This window comes from Hypanus sabinus, chromosome 10, assembly GCF_030144855.1.
Source record: "Hypanus sabinus isolate sHypSab1 chromosome 10, sHypSab1.hap1, whole genome shotgun sequence".
Classification (NCBI taxonomy): Eukaryota; Metazoa; Chordata; class Chondrichthyes; order Myliobatiformes; family Dasyatidae; genus Hypanus; species Hypanus sabinus.
Window position 1 is genome coordinate 100,682,669 of NC_082715.1, and position 25,436 is coordinate 100,708,104.

Below are 25,436 nucleotides of genomic sequence, written 5' to 3' on the forward strand. Positions count from 1 at the left end.
GCTGGAGGAATTCAGCAGGTCAAGCAGCACCTACGGAGAAGAATAAACCATCGATGCTTCCAGTCAAGATGTTGCCAAGCTGTGGTCTCTGTGAAGGTTGTGGCTCTGTCTTAGTTGTTTTTTAAGTTTGTAGGGATGGTTTTAAGCACAGAGAGGAGGCACAAGGCCACTCAGTCAGTGAGCCCAGAGTTGGAGATCCCATCTTTGGCTAGCTTGTGGGTCGACACAGAAGATGGAAGCATTAAGGTTGATCAGAAGTCTGGAAGCTGAAGCCCATTGTCTGAAGCCTGGAGACTGCAGGCCTGCCCTGGAGTTGGAGGACTGTCCATGTGGGTAGAAGGGAGTGAGGTTGGCAGAGAGGAAAGGGGTTTGTTTTGCTGCTGTTGTATTTCTGTTTGTTGTATTCGGTGTTATTCTGCTGAGCATCGTGGTCATACTACGTAGGTGCCAAAACATGTGGTGACACTTGTGGGCTGCCCCCATTATGTGTTGATTGCTTACACGAATAAAGCACTTCACTGTATGTTTCTATGTACATATGATAAATAAATCTGAATCCAAATCTGTGAGATGAAACACAATTTCTCTTCTCAAAGGAACATGGAATTTCCTACCCCCTCACAGAAGAGTGTGCTTGAACCAACTAAGTGTCTTCCAAGAAGGCCTTGGATCACCTGAACAATAGTAATCCCTACATCACACCGCTGTTTATTGACACAGCTCCAGCATTCAACACTATCAGACCCTCAGTTCTAATCAACAAACTCCATAACCTGGGCTTCTGTTCCTCCGTCTGCAACCGGATCCTTCACTTCTTCACCAGGAGACCACAGTCACGCAGATCAGAATAACATGTCCTCCTCACTGACACACCTTAAGGATGCATGCTTAGCCCACTGCTCCACTATCTACACCCATGACTGTGTGGTTAGGCACAGCTCAAAAGCCATCTATAAATTTGCTGATGACACAACTATTGATGGCAGAATTTCAGACGATGAGAAGGCATATAGGAGCAGTAGACTGATCCGTTGGTTGAGTGGTTTCGCAACAACAACCTTACACTCGACATCAGTAAGACCAAGCAATTGATTGTGGACTTTAGGAAGGGGAAGCCGAGGGAGCACACATCAGTCCTCATTGTGGGATCAGCAGTGGGATGGGTGAGCAGTTTCAAGTTCCCGGGTGTTAACATCTCTAAAGGTCTATTCTGGGTCCAATATTGATGCAATTACAAAGAAGGCATGGCAGGGGCTGTACTTCATTTGGAGTTTAAGGAGTCCTGATACGTCACCAAAAATACTTGCAAATGTTTACCGACAAATACAGCTTCTCGCCCTTTGCCATCAGGTTTCTGAATTGACAATGAAGCCATGAACACAACCTCACTATTTTCCCCCTCTTTTTTGTACTACCTATTTATTTTTATATATACTCACTGTAATTCAGTTTTTAAACTTTTATACATTGCAATGTATTGCTACTGCAAAACAACAAATTTCATGACATATGTCAGTGATTTAAAAACTGATTCTGAGGCAAAGACCAACAGATACTTGAAATACAAGCTCATCAATGCTCAGCTTACAAATGCCTCTACTTCCTCAGGAGGCTAAAGAAATTCAGCATGTCCCCATTGACTCTTACCATTTTGCAACTGAAACCCCGCTGGTTTCCCTGGCTGCATATGTCTAGGGATGACACACTCCAGTCCCACCAAACCCGTGAGATTGAGACGGCTCTCTGTGGATGCTGTGTAATTTGCAACCCTGTTACAACTCAGTGCCAAGAAACAACAGATAGCACACTGCATATGACTAAAGAAATTATATTTATGAATATTAATTTAAGGGTTAGTAAGGAAAAGAAAGGAAAAAAACAAAAAGGGCCCATTATAATTAAATGGTCAAAGGTACACACTTGGAATTGAATTGAGTATTTCTTACATCTGTCACATACATGAGGAGTAAAAATCTTTACGCCTCCATCTAAATGTGCAAAGTGCAATCATGTTAATTTATAATAAATAGAACAATGTAATATAGAGTACATTCAAATCAATATGAGTTCATCAGTCTGATGGCCTAGTGGAAGAAGCTGTCCCAGAGTCTGTTGGTCCTGGCTTTTATGCTGTGGTACCATTTCCCGGATGGTAGCGGCTGGAATGGTTTGTGGTTGGGATGGCTCGGGTCACCAATGATCCTATGGGCCCTTTTTAACACACCTGTCCTTATAAATATCCTGAATCATGGGTAGTTCATGACTACATATGCGCTGGGCTGTCCGCACCATGCTCTGCAGTGTCCTGCAATTAAGGGAGGTACAATTCCCATAGCTGGCAGTGATGCAGCCAGTCAGTATGCTCTCAATTGTGCCCTTGTAGAAAGCCCATACCAAACTTCCTCAACCGTCTGAAGTGAAAGAGGCGCTGTTGTGACTTTTTCACCACACAGCTGGTGTGTGTGGTGTGCACAGCTCAACTCTTCCAGAATTCATATTCACCCATCCTCAGTCAATCTCGGCACCTGGCTCCATCAAATCATGGTCCCCCACCATATCGAATCCTACAACCGGATCTCTCCTGCATCTTCTCTCTGTCTCCCGCCGAGCCAAAAAAAACCCCAAGATTAACCTTCGTGATTGGATGACACATATTCCTCAGCATCCCTTATCTTCAACAATAGCCCAAACAAGTTGAAAGCAGAACAGACTGCTTTTACAGAACCACTAAAGTGAAATACCTACAGCACAGTGGTAAAAATGTCAATGAGTGTGTTACACAATGATGGACCATAAAATGTCTGGGTGCACACTGGCTTGGAGTGGCAATTGCTCGGCATGTGATTGCAAGAAAATGCAAAGAGCTGTGGACACAGCTTAACACAGCACAGGAACCAGCCTCCCCTCTATTGACTCTGTCTATATTTTTCTCAGCCTCAGTAAAGCAGCCAGCATAATCAAAGGCCCCACCCAACACCGATATTCTCCCTCCCCGCCCATCAGACAGAAAATACAAAGCCTGAAAGCACAAGGATGTTGTCATTTGACTCTTCAATGGAACTGTCTCGCACTTCATTCTGCATGTTGTTTTATCTTGATCTACCTCAGTGTACCGTGTAATGATTGAGTTGTATAATATTATGCTAGACAAGTTTTTCCACTGTATCATGACAATAATTAACCCTTACCGAAACCAAGTAAGTCAGGTTTAGAGAGAGAGGACCCCAGAACTTATTGATTGGCAGGCATATGCTATTGTACCCCAGAGACTATATTTAAATCAAGTTTGTACAGTGTTTGGAGACATTCTGTGAAAAGAGCTTTATAAATCCTTACATTTGATTTTCAAAAATTAAAATTTTGCCTTCGCATCTTGTTCAAGTGAGAATACAAAGAAATAAATTCCAGGTCAAATGGACAAGTAATTCACAAGTATATATACAGACGAAGTCGCCACAACCCTGATACAGTGTCTCAACTTGAAAGATCAACAACTGCTCTTGCCCCCAGAGAGAACTAACTGGCCCAGTGAGTTCATCCATATGCATAGATTTCTTGAACTTCCCAATAATTGCCTCACCCCTTTACCATTCCCACTTCCCTCTCACCTTATCTCCTTACCTGCCCATCAACCCTCTCTGGTGCTCCTCTCTCTATTCTTTCTTCCATGGTTTTCTACCCCCGTCCCCATCAGATTCCCCTTTCTCCAGCCCTTTACCTCTTTCATTGCTCAACTTCCCAGATCTTTACATCACCCTTCCCCCCTCCCAGTGTCACCTACTATCTTGTATTTCTTCCTCCTTCCTCACCCTCACCATTTCCTACTCTGACTTCTGATGGAGAAAATCCAGAAATCTAAGCCACACACATAAAATGCTGGAGGAACTCAGCAGTCAGAACCTTTGGAAAGGGTGAACAGTCGACATTTTGGGCCCAGACCCTTCATCCAGGACTGGAAAAAAGATGCAACACACACAAGATAGTGGAGGAACTCAGCAGGCCAGGCAGCATCTATGGAAAAAGTATGGTAGGGAAACCCTTCGGCAGATTTCCCACATTGTAAAATGAGAAGATAGAGATTTCCCGCATTATAAGATGAGGGCAGGGGTGGAAGAAGTACAAGATGGTAGATAGGTAAAACTGGGAGAGAGAAGGGGTGATGTAAAGAGCTAGGAAGTTGAAAGGCGAAAGAGTTAAAAGGCTTGGGAATGTGGAATCTGATCGATTGCAGAAGACCATAGAAGAAAGGTGGTCGACTGGTGGCGTAGTGAGATTAGATTCTCGAGTTCGATCCGGTGACAGACCGCTCTCCATGTGCCAGGCTGATGTTGATGGTCCTGACGAAGGGTCTCGGCCCGAAACGTCGACAGTGCTTCTCCTTATAGATGCTGCCTGGCCTGCTGTGTTCCACCAGCATTTTGTGTGTGTTGCTTTAATTTCCAGCATCTGCTGATTTCCTCATGCTTGATGTTGATGGTGGCAACCTGCCACCTCCAGTTTAAATTCCCACGCGGAATATTGTGGAGGATCAAATACCCCAAAAAGGGAAGAGGGAGGTGATGGGCAAGATGAGAGAGGCAAACGGAGGATAGTGGTGGCGTGGGGCAATTACCGGAAGTCCTATCACCCTTGTACTTTATCCTGCCCTCCGCCCACGCTCCGGATCTATCTTCCCCCCAGTCCTGACGAAGCGTCGACTGCACTCTTTACCAGCTGGCCAGTACCGCCTGTGCGATGTTTATCCCCCCAGGGGGAGCGGCGAAGCGGTGCGCATGCGCGCGGCGGACGTCCGGCCGGCCTGCCTGGCGCCTCCGCCTCCGCCGCTGGGTTTGTGTTCGTTCGCTTCAGCCTCTCTCGTCGGGAATGTGTTCTGGACCGGATTTCAATTTGAGTCCCTTCGTCCCTCTGCGCTGCCAGGCCGGCTCGTTCAGCGGCACATCGTAATCAGGCGGCTTCCACTGGAGCCGGCTCGACATAACACAACACAAGGATGGCTACTGGTTAGAACCTTCTCCATACTTCCCTCTCTTTGTTTTCGCGGAGATTATTGAAAGTGTATTTGAGGTTGATCTTAGTTACGGTCATTTTTTGTTGAACTGAGGCTTTGAGGAATACAGCCAGTAAGTTCAACATAAAACGATGGACGCAGACTATTGCATGTTTTATTTAGATCTTATTATATTCCCCAAGACGCAATACAGTTAAATATCGGTATGCTGTGCTAGTTACTATAGGCCAGGGAGATTGACTTTTTATTTTTTTATTATTTCGCTTTGGCAAAGCACAAAGCAGTTCAGCAGTCGCTCTTTGGAGAAATGAATTTGAGATGTTCTTGAACTAAGGCATTCGCTAGCGTATGCAAATATCCTTGGCAAACAGCTCAATACGTGAATTTTAAATGTAGGTAGAGAATATATTTCACTCAAATGTAAGTAGTTTGTAGGTTTATAGTTATTACTTCTCAAAATACACATCATTGTAGGGTTGAAGTTCAAGCAAATTTGGGCGAGGATGTCAAATTTTGTTCTGTAGTAAGAACGTGAGTTATTTTACAAGATCCAACAATTTTAGCCTGTATTTATTGATGCTATTTTTTTGAAAAATTTTGTACTTTAAACTTCACGTTGTAGCAGAATTTGGATTTGTAACACCCACTAAGCTGCCGTAAGTTTGATAAGGACTTAATCAGCCATACTTCTTGTCTTGGTAAATTTGAAATGACCATTTCCACGTATAAAAAGAGAGTGAATGAGAAAAGTTGTGGCAGGTGGAGTCCAGTAATTAAATGGTGACGTGTCGGCAAGTGTTCAGAGAAACTTGGGTGTCAACGTACACCATCTCTGGGATGTGATGTGAAATTTGTTAATTTAGCAGCAGCAGCAGTTCAATGCAATACATAATCTAGCAGAGAAAAAGATACTAAATAAAATAACAATAATAAGCAAGTAAATCAATTTTGTATATTGAATAGATTTTAAAAAGTGTGCAAAACAGAAATACTATATTTGTTTTTAAAAGTGAGTTAGTGTCCAAAGATTCAATGTCCATTTAGGAATCAGATGGCAGAGGGGAAGAAGCTGTTCCTGAATTGCTGAGTGTGTGCCTTCAGGCTTCTGTACCTCCTACCTGATGGTAACAGTGAGAAAAGGGCATGTCATTAATAATGGATGCTGCCTTTCTGAGACACCACTCCTTGAAGATGTCCGGGGTACTTTGTAGACTAGAACCAAAGATGGAGTTGAATAGATTTACAACCTTCTGTAGCTTCTTTTGGTCCTATTCAGTAGCCCCTCCCTAACAGACAGTGTCAGAATGCTCTCCATGGTACAACTATAGAAGTTTTTGAGTGTATTTGTTGACAAGCCAAATCTATTCTAACTCCTAATAAAGTATCACCACTGTCTTGCCGCCTTTATGAATACATCAATATGTTGGGACCAGGTTAGAGCCTCAAAGATCTTGACACCCAGGAACTTGAAGCTGCTCACCCTCTCCACTTCTGATCCCACTATGAGGATTGGTATGTGTTCCTTCGTCTTATCCTTCCTGAAGTCCACAATCAGCTCTTTCGTCTTACTGACATCGAGTGCCAGGTTGTTGCTGCAGCACCATACCACTAGTTGGCATATCTCACTCCTGTACACCCTCTCGTCACCACCTAAGATTCTACCAACAATGGTTGTATCGTCAGCAAATTTATAGATTGTATTTGAGCTATGCCTAGCCACACAGTTATGTGTATAAAGAGAGTAGGGCAGTGGGCTAAGCACACACCCCTGAGGTACGCCAGTGTTGATTATCAGCTAGGAGGATATGTTATCACCAATCCGCACAGATTGTGGTCTTCTGGTTAGGAAGTTGAGGATCCAATTGCAGAGGGAGGTACAGAGGCCCAGGTTCTGCAAGTTCTCAATCAGGATTGTGGGAATGTTGGTACTAAATATTGAGCTATAGTTGATGAACATCATCCTGACATAGGTATTTGTGTTGTCCTGGTGGTCTAAAGCTGTGTGGAGAGCCATTGAGATTGCATCTGCCGTTGACCTATTGCGGTGATAGGCAAATTGCAATGGGTCCAGGTCGTTGCTGACTTAGGAGTTCATTGCCAACCTCTCAAAGCATTTCATCACTGTAGATGTGAGTGCTACCAGGCAATAGTCATAAAGGCAGCTCACATTATTCTTCTTGGGCACTGGTATAATTGTTGCCTTTTTGAAGCAAGTGGGAACTTCCACCCATAGCAGTGAGAGGCTGAAAACGTCCTTGAGTACTCCCATTAGTTGGTTGGCACAGGTTTTCAGAGCCTTACCGGGTACTCCGTCAGGACCTTCGGCTTTGCAAGGGTTCACTCTCTTTAAAGACAGCCTCACATTGGCCTCTGAGACTGAGATCACAGGGTCATCAGGTGCAGCAGGGATCTTCACAGCTGCAGTTGTCTTCTCCCTTTCAAAGCGGGCATTGAAGGCATTGAGTTCATCTGGTAGTGAAGCATTACTGCCATTCATGCTATTGGTTTTCGCTTTGTAAGAAGTAATGCCTTGCAAGCCCTACCAGAGTTCTTGTGCATCCAATGTCACCTTCAGCATCATTCAGAATTGTCTCCTTGCCCTTGAAATAGCCCTCCGCAAATCATATCTGTTTTTCTGGTACAGGTCTGGGTTGCCAGACTTGATTACCACAGATCTAGCTTCCAGCAGATGATGTAACTCCTGGTTTATCCATGGCTTTTGGCTTGGGAATATACAGTAAGTCTTTGTGGGCACACACTCATCCACATAGATTCTAATGAAGTCGGTAACAACTGCAGCATACTCATCCAGGCTCGAAGATGAATCCTTGAATACAGTCCAGTCCATCGATTCAAAGCAGTCCTGTCCATACCTTCTTGGTCCTCACTACTGGTGCTGCAGTCTTCAGTCTCTGCCTATACTCAGGGAGTAGAAGTACAACTAGTGATCAGACTTCCCGAAGGCATTCTTGATGGTGGCATAGCCATGGTCCAGTGTGTTGTTTCCTTTGGTACTGCAAGTGATCTGTTGATGGTGGTTGCTTAGTGATTTTTTTTTTCCAGACTGGTTTGGTTAAAATCTCCCAAAACAATGGTGAAGGCATTTGGGTGCGCTGTTTTGTGCATGTTGATCCCATTACTCAGATTATCTAAAGCCTGCTTGACATTGGCCTGAGGTGGAATGAATACTGCTACCAAAGTGACCCCAGATATCTCCCATGGTAGGTAAAAAGGACGGCACTTAACTGCTAGAGATTCCAGGTCTGGTGAGCAGAATTGACACAGCACTGATAAATTTGTGCACCAAAAAGAGTTAATTATGAGGCATACTCCTCCACCTCTGTTTTTGATAGACTCTGTAGATCTATCCTGACTGTGTATAGTAAACCTGTTGATCTGAATCGCTGCATCTGGTACAGAAGGGGTTAACATGTGTTGGTTGGATTTCCACCATCTGCAAATTTTCTCTTGTTCATTCCAGGTGGATTGGATACAGTAGCATGAGTGCCTTTCTGTAATAATTATCCTGGAAGGCAAAAAGTAGAAATTGGAGTAGGCTTTGCTGCTCATTTTCCCTACTCTGCCATTCAATGAGGTTGTGACTGGTCTTGTAATCGGCAAAACTTTCCTGCAAATATCCTTGTATTCCTCTATTTGCTTCCTATTTAAAAGTCAATAAACTTTAGTACTGAACAAAGTCCGAGACCAAGCCTTCAGAGCCTCCTGGGTAGAGAATTCAGTGAGTCTCTACCATCGAGGTCACTGGATTTCTTCTAGTGTTTGCCCTGAATGATTCAGAAAACTTCCCACATGCACAAAATTCTTTCAGATAGGGTAGATTTCAGTGACCTCAACTCCTTTTTTTCAGTCTATACTCATAAATAATTTTTAAAAATTCCAGACTGCTTAATCTCTCAGTCTCAAACCTGCCATTCAAGGAATCAGTTTGACAAAGATTTGCTTTACTACCTCAATTGCAAGTATACCCTTTCTTGGGCTAGGCTGTATCCATTATCCAGGTGCCCCCAAGCCAGAGCTACATATGGTAGAAGAAAGGCCGCTCACCTTTTGTACTCATAAAAACTGGCATGCCATTTATTTTTCTGATTGCTGGTTGTACTTGTATGTTAGCTTTCAGTGATCTTTGCAAAAGGACACTCGGCTCCCTCTTAATGCCAACACCTTTCAATCTCTCACTATTTCAAATATAGTCCATGATTCTGTTCTTTCTCCTTTATCAAGATAGATTAGCTAACATGGTCCACCTGGCATGTACTTTTCATTCATCCTCTTCACACTCCGGACTGCAATCCAGTTTTATATCATCAACAACTTGGTTGTTCTACATTTGATCCTCTTATCTAAACCAGGAATTGTGAACATTTCGGACTCCTACAGGATTTCCATGTGGTACACCCTCCCAACCTGAAATGGACCTGTTAATCTCTGCTGTTTTTCTGTTCATTAACTAATCCACAGTCCATGGTTATATATTATTTCCAATATATTACACTCTAATTTTGTTTATCTTTCATGTGGCCTTCTGAAATCTTAATCTCTTTAATTTGTTCTGCTAGTTAGAACTCAACCAAAAACAGATTTGTTACAGATGAATGCTAGGAAGACCAGGCTCTTTTGTTAGTCTCAACATGAAGCGTAGTGATTTTCATGCGGATATTCTTTACTCTCCTTGCACCAGGTCTAGGTGGGGAGATTAAGTGTAATTTCTGGGAAATTGTGCCAATTTTTCTGCACCCTCAGTTTCAGTGATGATTGGGGAAATCAGTATAGAGCAGTGGTCCCCAACCACCGGGCCATGGACTCATATTGTTTCATACTGCCAAATCATATTGTTTCCTCGCGGCCCGATAGCACATGCTTTGCGGCCCAGTGGTTGGGGACCACTGGTGTAGAGCAATCAATAAGTCTGGGACTTCATTGTTTGTGTCTGTTTCCCAAACTTAGCACCTGCACTGATAAATGCTGGAGGAAATTTCGCTGTATACAAGTCTGCAGAGCCTCTGTGGTGTTGGCAGAATTCATTTTTCAATAACTTATGTGTTATTTTAGTTTGCATCAATTTGAATATTTAGGGCTCTGAAAACAAGCAATGTGGCAAACAATTCTTTAGTTTGGTAGTATACCATAAAAAGCTTTTTATACAGTAACATTACAAAAGAAAAAGTAAATGTACATGAAGCAATAAATCATAATTGCTTTAATTTATCTTCATTTGGCAATATACATTAAGAATTAAAAGTAATCTCATATTTTCATGTGGTAATAAATTGATTTTTAATAATGAAAATCTTTTATTTTCTTTGGTCTGTGAGAGCAAAATCAAAATTTAAAGGTAATCCCTGTACTAGGAGATTTATATTCCTGGAAAGCATGTCATATCATGATTTTTTTTCTGTAATGAGAAGCTGCATTATTATTACACACCTCAAGAAACCTGAGATGAGGAAAAAATTTCTGCTTATTTACTTTTTTTGCAAACTCTTGAAGAGTGGATTTTTTGCCGTGCCTCAAATTTTTGGGTAATGATTAGAGAAATCTGTGAGGGCAAATTTCTGGCATCTGAGTGCTGTAACTCATGGGGGTTGCCTGCATAAATGATAAACATTCCTTAAAAATTTCAAACACGAGGAAATCTGCAGATGCTGGAAATTCAAACAACAACACACAAAATTCAAACAACACACACAACTCACAGGTGAAGTGTCGCCTCACGTGGAAGGACTGTCTGGGGCCCTGAATGGTGGTGAGGGAGGAAGTGTAAGGGCAGGTGTAGCACTTGTTCCGTTTACAAGGATAAGTGCCAGGAGGGAGATCGGTGGGAAGGGATGGGGGGGGGGGGGGGGAACGAGTGGACAAGGGAGTCACGTAGGGAGCCACGTCCCATTCCCGTTCTGATATGTCTATCCATGGCCTCCTCTATTGTCAAAATGAATCCAAACTCAGGTTGGAGGAACAACACCTTATATACCGGCTGGGTAGCCTCCAACCTGATGGCGTGAACATTGACTTCTCTAACTTCCGTTAATGCCCCTCCTCCCCTTCTTAATCCATCCCTGACATATTTAGTTTTTTGCCTGTTCTCCATCTCCCTCTGGTGCTTCCCCACCCCCCCTTTCTTTCTCCTGAGGCCTCCCGTCCCATGATCCTTTCCCTTCTCCAGCTCTGTATCACTTTCGCCAATCACCTTTCCAGCTCTTAGCTTCATCCTACCCCCTCCAGTCTACTATCATTTCGCATTTCCCCCTCCCCCCTCTGCTTTCAAATCTCTTACTATCTTTCCTTTCGGTTAGTCCTGACAAAGGGTCTCAGCCCGAAACGTCGACATCGCTTCTCCCTATAGATGCTGCCTAGCCTGCTGTGTTCTACCAGCATTTTGTGTGTGTTATTGTTTAAAAATATCAACCGAGGTATATCCGTACTGAAGGATACTTAGTGCAGTGATACCTGCCAATTTGTAGATGGTAATTGACAATATCTTTCTTTAATATTGCATTGAAAATGAATTATGTTACCTGGATTTAGAAACTGTTATCATTTTTGGCCAAAAGCTTATTGATGGTATTTACAGCTTAAGACAGTTGCATGCTTCTATTATCTCAAATATAATGCTAGAACTTTGTGACTGGCTATTGCTACTTGGCAAGCTATTTTATGCTGAACCTTGTAATCAGTGCACGTTGATAGCAAGGGACCTAACTGATACTTGTGGTGGACCGTGACAGCAATTTGTGAGTATTAATTACTTCAAGTTTACTTGTAACTCTGGTTTTTCCTTGTTGCATTTCAGTGGAAGTGCCCTGAACAATCATGTGACAGTGATGTTCTTGAGTTCAGGTGAAATAAAGAATTGGGATTTTACGTTGGGAGTAACCAATACATTTTAAGCTGAAATTGAATTGAATTTGGTCAAAATTTGGTATTTAACAAGTTAGCACTTGGATTTGCTTAATATCCACAAACTTTTCTGTTCTAGAAAAGACTATAATCTCTTTCCTTTTGTCTTTCAGAGAATGTCAGCTTGATGTTTAAATTGTACTGCTTGACAGTAATGACAGTTGTAGCTGCCACATACATAATAGCATTGCGATACACAAGAACACTTTTAACTGAGATGTACTTTGCAACCACTGCTGTTTGCATCACTGAAGTCTTAAAATTAATCTTGAGTTTAGGTATGTTAGCAAGGTATGTATTAAGTCTACTGCCTCATACTTTCCACAATATTTAGTTTTTTAAGAAATTACTTGTAAAACCCGTCACTCCAGTTTTTTGTTGCATGCTCTTTTAACATAGGTTGCCTGTGAATGACAGACTCTTCATTCATATTCTTCCAGTCACTTTCATCATGATATGTGTTCCATTACTCTGAAGCGAAAGCCTCTACCACCAAGGAGGAAGGCAGGAAGAACATGGCAATGTCACAACCCGCAGATTTCCCCAAATAACACACCATCTGGGTTTGGAAATATTTCACTGTTCCTTCATTGTGACTCACTCTAAATCCTGAAATGCATTACCCAGTCTCACTTCAGGAGTATGTTCATTACAGGGATTGCAGTGGTCCAGGAACATGACCTCCACCACCCCCTAAAGATTATTAGGGAAATAGGTGCTGAAAAATCCCCCACAAATTAAGAGAAATAAATCATCGACCAAAGTGCCTATGGATGTGCTGTTCAAACTGAGTAAATGCAGCATACTTCCTTCATCGTCCTGTGACTTTTATCTGACCAGCCTCTGGAGGACTCGTATTAATTTCTGATCTCTAGAGGGTAGTGCCAGTAAGCTTCAATGTGCATCTTTTTATTTGTTGATGTAGCATATTTTATTACCTTATTAGCATATTTTATTACCTTATTCTTTCCACTCTAAGGGACGTGGGCAGTTTGAATGGGATGTTAACAGCTTTGCGTGACCACATATTAAGGAGTCCCAAAGAAATGCTGAAGCTCAGTGTTCCATCTCTAGTGTACGCTGTTCAAAATAATATGGCCTTCGTGGCACTTAGTAACTTGGACGCAGCAGTGTATCAGGTAATAATTGTCTAGGATACTCAAAAATAAATCAAATAGTTTGCATTTTGTTTTGACATGATGTATGTTTTAACGTTTTAAGCAATGGTGAATAAGACCACTAATTTGAAGTCAGATGACCAAAGACTTGATCAAATAGATTTTTAAAGTAGGAGACAGACAAAGAGATTTAATGAAGGAATGTCAGAGTCTGGGGCCAAAGGTAGGATGATTAAATTTGGCAATGAGAGGAAAGCACTTATGTCTTGGCTTGGGATGTGAATATGAATAGAGAAATTCTGGGATTAAAATACTGATGAGATACAAGTGTACTTTATGACAATTTGCTTAAATGTAATTCTTAGCATAGCTAACCGCTCAAATAGTTTGGAACATCACTTTTCTTATAGCTCAGTGAAAAGAAAATGGAAAGATTTTGTTTTTAACTAGTTGTATTTAATTTGTTTCCAGGTGACATATCAACTAAAGATTCCCTGCACAGCATTCTGTACAGTCTTTATGCTGAATCGTTCTCTTAGCAAACTGCAATGGGTTTCTGTATTTATGCTTTGTGCAGGGGTAACATTGGTCCAGTGGAAGCCTATGGAAACTACAAAGGTGCAGGTAAGTAACTGTAATTTTGGAAACTGTATGTGAACCTGGCATGGCCTGGCTGGGTTGGATTTTCTGTGCAATCTAACCTCGTGTCGTGCGGACTTGTGTTTTGAATAAAGTGCTAAGTGAGATAATGGAAATCTACTTTGTCTTAAGCCACTACACTCAAGGAAGCAGACGTGCTACCTTTTGTCATTTTCCGGTATCTTAGTATTTTGTCCTATGAAAGATTACAACACTATTTAAAATGGTGGTTGCATGAAAATTTGAGACCAGTTTACTTGCATCTTGGTAATGAATAAAAATTTAAGCATTCCTGTTGGGAAGTAATTGTCATGAACACTTGGAAGAAAGTCTGGTGGAGCCCATCTGTTCTGACTGTAAACAGAAGAAAATCAACCACAGGCCATAGATGATGATTTCCAAATGAAATGCTGCAAAGCTGTTTGGTCGTAAGGATTCAAGGTGGTCAGAAATGCAGGAGGCCATAAGAAATCCAACTGTGAAGTCAACAAAATTACGCACAATGTGGAGAAGGGTTAAAATATGTATTTGTATTAAGGAATAGTAAACAGAATACAAATTGAGGCTGTTAGTCTGTTCTCAATTGAATCTCAATGTTACTCAGGTAAGGAAATATCCCATCCTTGGTCTGGCAACTCTGATTCCTGACTGTCCAATGTTGAACATAGAACTGTGCATCCCAAATGTGCCCGTACTACATCCTACTCTAAAATTGATTTAATCTTTCCCTCCATTTTTCTTTCATCCATGAGCTTATTTGAGTCTCTCAAGTGTCTCTGTTTTACCTGCCTGTACCAACAACCCTGGCAGCACATTTCATCATTCCATGCAGAAAAAAAATTGTCTGATATTCCTCCATACTTCCCTCCCCATACCTTAAAGTTCTGCTTCCTTGGTTTCAGCTATTTCTGCTCTGGGGAAAGTCTCTGGCTCTCTACTCAATCTACGCCTCTGGCACACCTCTGTCAAGTCACTTCCAATCCTCCTCTCCAAAGAGAAAAGCTCTAACTCGCTCAACCTATCCTCAAAGACATGCTTTCTAATTCAGACTCGATGGGCTGAATGGCCTAACATGAAGACATCAACATTTTAGGAAGGGCTTCTTCCCTTCCACCACAGTCTTTGAAATGTTCATCAACCGAGAGTTCTGACACCTGGCTAGGTTCATTTCCTAGTACTAGATCCAGAATGGCTTCATTGTGACTGTGATCAAAGTCACCGGAGAAACACTGAAGCTGGTGATGTAGATGTCTTTATTCATCACAACAAGCAGGCATCATTCTGGAGACACGCTTGGTGGAGGTTCACAAACCCAAAAGTACATCACATTTTTATACTCTTAAGATCAAAGGTAATAGTAGTTGATACAATACAATTTCAATAACATTGTTTCCTTCAATATTTTGGGTTGACAATGCTTCTTTTGAATTATACAGCTACAGTGACATACAATATACCTCTGAATGTTCAGACACCATTGTCATAAAGTAATTCCCACACAAAGCATCTGGGGGCAAAAATCTCAATACAAAATTAATGTTGTCAGGACTGTCGCTGAATACTCAAATATCCTAACTACAAAAGCTGTTGATTGCCTATACTTGTGACCATGTTTGATATACTAAGTGAGATCAGTTTGATCTGCCAGCTTGAACTTAGTTACAGTGGTGAAAATAACTTAGCCCAGTTGCCTGGTTTGAATCAAGCCAGTTAACATAACACCATTGTCTTAAAAATCTGGATATTGCATATGCAATCTCTTAGTCTGTAGGCCAATTTAACTTCAATTTACTGCTTGCAATTTACAATAAGAACTGAAGACATAGCAAGCATCTTGAGCTTTTTAGAATTTACAATAAGAACTTAATGTAATAATTAATACTTGCTATAGCACACAACTCTAGACTACTCCCTATCATGCCTGTCTGCATATTTTCAGGAGTCCTTCCTGGACACATTGCCACTTAAACCTTCTAGGGAAATTGAAGTCACCCATGACAACAACCTGGTATTTTTGTACCTTTCCAAATCTGCCTCCTTTTCTATTCCTTACTGTCTCTTGCTATTTGCTGGGGGGGGGGGGGGCGGGTGTTCTATAGGATACTTTGTGACTGCGCCCTTTCTGTTTTTGACTTCCATGTACACTGGCTCAGTAGACAACGCCCCCCCTTCTCCACTTGTGTTACTATCCCTGATGAGTGATGTAATTTCCTCTCCCCCACCCCCTTATACCCCCTTCCTGTCCACTTTGCAACATCCAAGGCTGGTTGACTCAATCCCAGTTCAGGACAGTTAACACTGGTAATGTAATTTCTGGCATTTTCAGTGATGTCCACAACCCCGGCTGATTTAAAAAGGAAAGACTTTCTTGGAAATCAAGAAAGCAGTGAAGAAATAAGTTTAAATAGATACTTTTCTGAGGGTGTCTTTTAATTAAGAAGGAACTGGTAGGTGCATAAGTCAAGCTAACTGTGCCCGAGTTGCTACTCTGATCCACACAGTAGCAGTGCTTTATACATGTACAGTAAGAGTGTCAAACTTTACAGCATAAATACTCTATTGCAGGTTGTACAGAATCCAGTTTTGGGATTTGTTGCCATAGCAATTGCAGTATTGTGTTCTGGATTTGCTGGTAAGATGTAAATTGATATTTAACAACTTCCTTTTTGCATAAGGGGATAAGATTTCTATTTAGATAGTTGCAATGTTTATTACTGGGTTGTGTTTAGATCATTTAATCCTTAACTCTAGGTTCCTGTAAGCTTATTAAATCTTTATGCTAATGAGCTTACAGGAACCTGGCAGAATAGTGTGAACAGTCAACATTTCGGGCTGAATCCTGAAGAAGGGTCTCAGTCTGGAACGTCAAGATACGACTCTTTTCCATAGATGCTGTCTGACTCACCGAGTTCTACCAGTACTTTGTATGTGTTGCTTTGGATTTCCAGCATCTGCAGATTTTCTAGCAGAGTATTTGCTCTGCAGCAATTCTACTTGTTCTCTACTTTGAAAGATTCAGATTAGCTTACTTATCACACATACAAGGAAAGATAAAGTGAATTGCATTTGATAAATTCTGTGGAAGAGCACCTTAGCTTGTGCAATTTGCCCTTTTGAATTTTAAAATATTTAACTGTGTTTCATTCAATGTACCGTAGCACAGTACAGCCCTCTATGTTTTGCCAACCCATATAATCCTTAAAAAAAGTACTAAACCCACACTACCCCATAACCCTCCATTTTTCTTTCATCCATGTGCCTGTCCAAGAGGCTCTTAAATACCCATAAATGTTTTAGCCTCCACCACCATTGCTGGCAAGTCATTCCAGGCACTCGCAACCCTCTGTGTAATAATAAAACAAAACAAAACTTACCCCTGATGTCTCCCCTAAACTTCCCTCCCTTAATTTTGTACATATGTCCTCTGTTTCCCTGTAGATTAATGTGTAGAGCCCTCCCAAGTATAAAGGTTAGCATTCCACTGAACTCTATAATGTTTTGTAGACTAATTCCTTTGTTTCTAATTTTTTCATCACTTGGAAGGGAAGTGAATGTCTATTAGGTCAATAGACATAATATTGTCTATTGCTACTAGATTTTGCCCACTTACCTTTTGTTTTTAAAATTTCGTGCATCATTTATATTTCTTGCATTGCCTTCTGTCTTTTGATCCTGTTGTCACTGGTGAGAATTTTCAAATCAGAGTAGCTGTATGTTGCCACCACTCTCTGGCTTCTCCTCAGCTCCAGTTTTAAGTGGTTGGTAATTTAGCTTCTGTTCCCTGAGTTGTTTTTTCCCCAGGCTTACTCACAGGGGTGCTCTCAAATTAGTTTCAACTTAAAAAAAGATAACCTGTTGTATGCTTGCGTGTAAGTGTAATGAAAATGTGGATGCGGTTTAACAATTCCACCTCCCACCACATCCCCACCTTCTCTCTCCTCCTCCTATTTTCCTCTGGTCCTCCCTTTTTTTTTTGTCCCCTAATCCTCAACTCATCCTCCTGATTCCATCCATCCGCTACACACACTAGAATCATCCAAACAGTTGGAGAAAGAGATGACTTTCCTGTTGGAGCTTGAGGAAAGATTTGAGGGTAAAGGATCAAGCAGATCTCCAATAAACTCCGATTACTGCACTGAATGGATTGGTGTTAATAGATCCAGCACCTCAGATAGGGACTCAAATGGCTGAGGAAGTTGAAAAATCAGATAATCAAACCAAGAGCAAGAGTTGCCCCATGAAGTAGTATCACTGTGGAGGTTGATACAAAAAGCTTGAGGGATGGTTGCAGCGCTTCAAATGAGCCAAACTTCAGTACTTATAGAGACTGGAATTATTTAAAAACCTATATGGTGCCAAGATTATCTTGTACTTGCAAAAATCTCTCAAAACTGTCCCGGATATCTGGGTGGCTTGATCAAGGAGATACTTAATCCATCTGCAAGAACTACTGGCAGGATTCTCTGTGCCAGGAATAGAGATTAAAGAATCGTCTTCTCAAAATTGGAGGGACAAAAGCTAACAGCTATTATCAGGAAGAGGCATAAAGTCGAGGCTTCAGGCCGAGACCCTTCATCAGGGCTGAAAAGGAAGGGAAAGACACCAGAATAAAGAAGTGGGGGGAGGGGAAGAAAGATGCTTGGAACGTGATAGATGAAACTAGGTGGGTTGGAAAGATAAAGGGCTGGGGAAGAAGGAACCAAACGGGAGAAAAGAGTGGACCATAGGAGGGAGGGACAGCGATAGTACAAGGCCTTGGCTTCAGGTCGGAGGGTAGTGAGAAGACGAAGCCCCGGAGCCTGTATCCCAGTTGGTGATCCAGCGAACTTTACAATTGGCTAACTTTAGCACCAGTGCACGAGCTGCTTAGGTGTCAGAGAATTCCAAGAAGACAAGTTGCCAAGCTGTTTGACATTGAAGTGCAACCTTTATCAATCAAGGTGCACCCCTAGTTAAGTCAGGTCAAATGATGCAAGTGATGCCAAGTCACCATCCAAACTGGCTTATACCTCAGAATGATGTATCAGTACGAAAACAATAAGGATCAAGTGTCACAATAAGATTGTGTAATGTGCGAGAGAGTGCAGGTGGATGCTGTACCTGGAGCCACACCTTCAGACTTCATTCCTTGCAAAAAAAAAAGTGAAGTTGCAGTGAATAATGTCACTGAGGATAATAACAAATCCACCTTGAAAGAAAAGAGTGAAAAATATACACACTTACCAACACGGATACAGGAGCTCACAAGAGAGTAAATTGAGTTCTTTGTCACTGGTGACAGAGGACTGGGTATGAAAGTGAACAATAGCCTGATGCAATTCCTGAAAATATACAGATAAGTCATTTGCAAAAATGTGCTGCTTTTCTACCAGACTGGCCATTGACGTTTTGTAGCACTTTATGGACGAATAGTGCCAGATTCAGATCCTCATGCATAGACAAAACTATTACCTGCCAAAACCACCAGCTTTATCTGACTAGAAAGCAAATTACCTGGGGCCACACCATTTCTCTAATGCTGCATATGATAGTGGGTAGAGATCCATTCACAGCCATGTGCATGTGTTAAACCATGGAAATTTCACCTAGAAATGAAAGTGATCAAATGCCCTGTCATCTAATTAGTGATGAGCAATTAGGGATTCAAGATGTCTCTGCAAAATGCAAAACCATGGGCATGGAAACGGGATTGGCAGAATCAGCAGGGAAAGACCACTTCAATTAGGTTGACAGTAGTGTGGCACTGTGAAGAGAGAAGAATAAGTGGAAGCCCCTTCAGGGTAGCCTCTGAATTGCCACTATATCTAATTGATCCTCTCCCAAACCAGGCATAGCTTGCCTGTCATTGTAACACCCCCCCCCCCCCCCACCCCATGCCCAGTCCATCAACTACTTCTGCCTCCTGTCACAACTCCCCATCCCCACTTTACACTGGTTTTAGCTCCACTCTGTCTTGATGCAGGGGTTTGGACATGAAACATCAACAGTTCTGTTCCTCCCACAAATGCTGCTCGACCTGTTGAGTTCCTCCAGCAGACTGTTTGTTGTCAATGACTTAAGACTTGAGTAATAGGTAACCGACAACAGGCGTTTAGTAGTGAAGGATGACTAACATAGCTTCAACCCAGCTAACAGAGGCTTGTGATAATTGTATAATACTAGGGCAAAGGTTTTCACAATGCCTACATTGTTTGTGGTTTGGAATCTAGGACCTTGTGCCAAATAGATTGTTCCTCAAATGTGATCTCTGAGATATGATCTGTGACAGCATGACAAGCAAGGGAACCAATATGAAACAACTTATAATGAATTAGCTGAGGCCAAATCAACCACTCCAAATCTCAAACAGTATACAATTGTACTTCACACATCAGAAATTGAAAGCATTGTGGAATTGTTCCGAAAGTTTTTTTTTTGAAGGTATATTACAAGCAATTACTAAAATCTGAGAGGTATATTTAATGGAGTGTAAAGTTCAGGAATATCTGTAACTCTGCATTAAAAATGCTTTAGGTGTTAATTGAATTGACTTACCTTGTTGCACAAGCCTAAGATGTACTCTTATTTTTGTGTCGTTCTTATTTTCACTTTATTCAATTTTAGGAGTTTATTTTGAGAAGGTTTTGAAAGCCTCTGACACCTCGCTGTGGATCCGTAACATACAGATGTATATCTCTGGCATTGTAGTCACTGCTTGTGGAGTTTACTTGAATGATGGTGCCCAAGTGCTGGAGAAGGGCTTTTTCTTTGGATACACCCACTGGGTTTGGATTGTTATATGTGAGTACGAGTATTTTCATGATTTTCTTTTTGCATAAATGTACACAAAGAAGTCTACTGCATTTAAAATAAATGACAAAATCAGGAACCTTTAAGGGGGTCTTAATTTGTCCCAATAAGAAATTTAGATAATTGTAAGATCCTCCAACAATAACAATGAAAGTATGATTCAGGAACACATGATTTGCTGGCAGTTTTACTACTGTCATGCTAGGGTTATTTAGTCAACATCGCCTGAGTAATCTGGAGGGCAGGCATCCTATCCAACAACTGATATCTGTGGGAGATTCTGGAACCGAGCTTAGTACAATATGACCTATGTACTGGTTACCAAGAAGAGGTTAAATCTGATTTTTAAATCAATTCTATGGCAATTAATATTTCTGCTATCTGTGCTACAGCAATTCTATGTGCCCAGAATATGTAATTAGTGAGAAGCCTGAGAACAAGAGGTGTAGAATAGGTATGGAGTTTATAGCCAAATACATTTTCCAAGGGTGGAAATGGCTAATATAAGGGGGCATAATTTGAAAGTGATTGAAGGGAAGTATAGGGGAAATGTGTCAGAGTTAAGTTCTTTACATAGAGGTGGTTGTGCGGGATGCCCTACCAGGGTTGGTAGAGGCATGTTGATCTATAACCCTATAGAACCACGTGTAACCCTATTAGGTTAATGGCTGGCTGTACAAACTAACTGCTGGAAGAACTCAGCAGGTCAGGCAGCATCTATGGAGGGAAATGAACAGTCAACATTTTGGGATGAGACCCTTCAGCAGCTCTTGTTGACTCTTCATTTCCCTCCATAGATTTTGTCTAACCTGCTAAGATACTCCAGCATTTTGTGTGTTGCTCAATATTTTCAGCATCTGCAGAATCTCTTTTCTCAATTTAATGGCTGACTTGGATCAATAGTATAAATAAATGGGATGATTATGAAAATCTAGTCTGCAGCTTGGCCATTCCCTGATTTGTACCCAGAATTTAGTATTTAATCTTTTTTCCAATAGTGTAGTGCAGTATGCACTATTTGTGAATAGTGTATCAACCAAGGTTAACTTCATTTAGTTTCTGGATCTTTACCACAAGTGAAGATGAGAACAGTTAGATGATAGAGCAGGACATCATCTCCTAAGTTTTTCTAAGCTACAACCACTTGGTCTTGGACATCTAACCACAATGAGCGGTTTAATTAACTATTCTGCTATGACCTGGTTACAAGCGCATCAATGCAAGAATGACAAGTAGTTCTAAAATCTTCCAACCATCTTCACAGGACATCCACATATGGGCTGAAGGGTCACTGTTGTCACAGTCTTGGCTTAATGTTTTTAACATTGGCTACGAGTACACTGATTCTTCCAGTTAACTGTATAATGTTCTGTCACTTTCAACTGAGACAGCCTCTCTTCTATCTCCACAGTATTAGCCAGTCTCGGAGGATTGTATACTTCTGTTGTTGTGAAATACACTGATAACATCATGAAGGGATTTTCAGCAGCAGCAGCAATTGTAATTTCTACAGCAGCATCTGTGTTGCTGTTTGGTTTGCAGTTAAGTAAGTAAGGAGTCCATTATTTCAACTCTTTCAATGATGCCAGGCCTTGAGCACAGAGGGGTTGTTGTACTGAATGCAGTGTTACAACAGTGTGGTTTTTAATAAGGTAGAGAGATTAATTGGCATGTACCAACATGCATGGGAATTGTGAAGTAAGGTAAAGAAATGATTTTACAACATTAAGATATATTGTACATTGTCCTACACTAAATTAGTAAATATTAGATATTTTTTCCATTCTGGGCAAGTACATTTTTTTTTTCTTTTATTTCAGCTCTCAACTTTATAGCTGGAACCATTCTTGTCTGTATTTCTATATACTACTATGGCTTGCCGAAGCAAGATACCTCAGTGTCGGTTGAAGCAGAGAAGTCCAAACAGCAGCTAATGAATGTGTGACCACTGAACACCTCATTCAGCCAAGGGCAAGGAAGACCAGACTCCTCAACTAGGCAGATGGGAGAAACTGCCATTTATATAAAATAACTTCCCCATGACTCATTGATACATTTTTACTGTACATCCTGGCTATCTCTATGAAGATATTATTTTGGTTGAGTGTGCCAATATAGGAACATGCATAATCTATGAAACTAAATGTGTGCAATTTAAAAACAAAGATTTTTGCTATATTTGACGACATTTTTAGCAGCATTTTAAGTTTTATAATGTGCTCTTACGATCCATTTCATATTTTTTAGACTCTCATTTTTGGCATCTGCAGTGGTATCCATGATACGTACATTTTGAGCTGCTTCGCTTTGCATTTGACAGCAGATCAAACTGCTTGTTGAATCAACAAATTGATTTTGGTTTTAAAGTTGTTCAAAGCCAACTATTGAAATATAAATGTTTCATTTCCCACAAAACAAATATTTAAATAACATTCCAACCGAAAGTTATTCATACACACTAAGTCAACACTGCTGCTAGATCAGAGGATTACTGAGAGAATGACAACCTCTGGTCATGTTAACACTGTGGTAACTTGTAAATTTTCATAGGTACAGTAAGTAAAACATGGGTCACTAACAGCCCAGAAAATAATAACAATACACATTGATCTTTGGCTTTTGGTGATACTTGGAACTGTAACTTCTTTTGTGGCTGTGAAAGATCAGATTATCATCAACAAAGCCTCATTTATCCTGTCAATCCTGTTCCACCTTTATATTGGATTACATTTTGTTGGGTCTCACCTTGGAAGTTGCCTTTAGGAAAATTTGAAGTAAACCCAAGTAAGTCTCCATTTTCATGTACTTCAGATTCTAGTTGATTACAGGTAAGTTATTCTACTGTGGCCAGCTGGTGGCGTAGTGACCTCGGGGCGAGAGGTCCCGAGTTTGAATCCAGCCAGCTCCTGTTAAGAGCTGGTGACCTCTTTTTTAAAAAAAACACTCACCCGGCAGAAGGCAGTGGCAAACCACTGCTTTAATTTGCGATTTCTCAATACGTCATTGGGAAGGAAATCATTCGCAACCTGGAAATAATTCAGGATACGACATACCTACCTACTATTCTACTGTACATGCAGGAGCCTTGAATCAATAGAATTTTTAGTTTAAATAATCAACCCATTTATCCTGTGTAAATAATGCAATTATGGGAAATAGGAAGTGAATTCTAATGAAGTTAAAGGGTAAATGATTTATTTTAAAAAACCCGCCCTTTTAAAGAAAAACATTGAATTAGGGTTTTAGGTGAAATAGTGCTTTCAAGTTTAAGAAATCATGTTGCTGCAAAATGTGCTACTTTTGTGTTTCACTCAAGAATCACATAGGGGTGTAATTTGTAACTGAGTCATTTCTCAATGAGAATGTATATGTTCTGTTTTTATTGGTAGATTCCTGCAAAGAAGAAATTGTTTTTGATTGACATGTACAGAAAGAACTCGATTGGGAAAACAAATGATTATCTTGTATGATGTAGAGAAATGGTCAAATGTCATTTTAACCATGGTTTCCACTTCAAGATTTAAAACCAGTTATGAGAGTTCAAGCATGCTTTCTGTGAGCTTGCTATGTACAATAGTGCCATGTAACAGTTGCACTAAATGAGCAGTTCTGCTTATGTATGATCAAACTGCTTTTTAAGTTGGGACTAACAAGTTTAAGTATAGGGTTGTGCCTTCAAAACAAGAAAAGGATAATGTCAGGGTAAAACAGTTACCTTTGTATTGCCCTGTAATTATGTATAGTTGGAAGTCCTCTCCTTCAGAAGAGTTTGCAATTAATGGTGTTTTCCTGAGTGGTGAATCTGAAGGGTGATTGCAAATTTGTCTCCATCACTCGCTCCTCTAGAGAAATGCATTTTTGCAAGTACTTCTACTGACTTCACATTTATATTGTTCTTTATATGGAGTTTGGCATCATGAACGTTAAAAACAGAATTTTCCTTGTGATGAGGCTAAATGCTTGCTCTCCATTTAAATCCTCATCATAGATTATTATTGAGAATAGAAATTTGACCAGAATCACAAGCACCCTGCCCCAGTAGTGCATTCCTACCATTTTGTTGATCAGCTAATTAAAACAAGGAATATATCCAAATTTACAATACGTACTTAATGTTGAAGGAAAATCTTAATATTTTAAGTCTGAAGGGTAAAATATTTGATTGTTATACTTGAGAGTCACCAAGTCAACATCTTCTGGATTAGACTATGGAAACAACTATTTTATTTCCTTTGTCTGAACACATGGTTAAATTCATACCATTTTTAATGTGGCACGAATTGACTTGTGATTGTACACCTCCATTTAAAGTAATCACTGTTACTGTGTGTTATATAATCCGAAGGCTTTCTCATGCGCTTCAGATTACTTTGGTAATGCAGCCTTGTTCTCTGCATCCTCTGACTAAAATGATCTATTTGCCATTTGCATTCCTTTCTTCAACTGCTTATATTCAATTTAAATTTTATTTCCTAATTTCCTCTTAGATTTGCCCTTCCATGATCTAATTAATGTAATCAATAGTAATAGCACATGAAGGTACAGTTAACAATGAAGTATGTGTGTGTGTTTCGACCAATGTTCCTCACTTAGGAAGTTCCAAATTTCCCTTCCTTCCACCTCCCCTCTAATCACCACCAGTAAACTATGAAATGTTTAATTAATAGAATCTACATTTAGTGGACACTTTATTAGTTACAAAAGTGGAATTTGGTATTGACTTCTGCTGTAGTCCATCCACTTAAAGGTCTGATGTCTCTGTTACATGTGCTTATTTGAGTTACTGTCGTTTTCCTGTCGGCTTGAATCAGTCTGGCAGTTCTCCTCTGCCCTCTAATTAATAAGGCTTTTTTTTTTGTTTTTCACACCATTCTCTGTAAATGCTAGTGACTGTTATGCGTGAAAATCCCAGGTGATCAGCACTTTCTGAGATATTCAAACCAATCTGTGGCACCAACGATCATTCC

General features: G+C 40.7%; 1 protein-coding gene across 1 annotated transcript; it reads left to right on the forward strand.

The window, feature by feature from the left end:
- The first annotated feature begins 4,764 nt into the window (after nucleotides 1–4,764).
- Nucleotides 4,765–25,351, forward strand: slc35a1 (solute carrier family 35 member A1). The gene is made up of 8 exons (XM_059982394.1): nucleotides 4,765–5,000; nucleotides 12,037–12,214; nucleotides 12,903–13,062; nucleotides 13,513–13,665; nucleotides 16,246–16,312; nucleotides 20,284–20,460; nucleotides 21,881–22,015; nucleotides 22,290–25,351. The coding sequence occupies exons 1-8, from the start codon at nucleotides 4,991–4,993 to the stop codon at nucleotides 22,412–22,414; spliced, it is 1,005 nt and encodes a 334-aa protein (XP_059838377.1). The 5' UTR covers nucleotides 4,765–4,990; the 3' UTR covers nucleotides 22,415–25,351.
- Nucleotides 25,352–25,436: the final 85 nt, after the last annotated feature.

Bases quoted from the DNA above. Each gene is read 5' to 3' on its own strand.
- slc35a1 (XM_059982394.1), top strand. The intron at 13,666-16,245 runs GTAAGTAACTGT...ACTCTATTGCAG, and splicing joins TGGAAACTACAAAGGTGCAG to GTTGTACAGAATCCAGTTTT. The intron at 22,016-22,289 runs GTAAGTAAGGAG...CTTTTATTTCAG, and splicing joins GCTGTTTGGTTTGCAGTTAA to CTCTCAACTTTATAGCTGGA.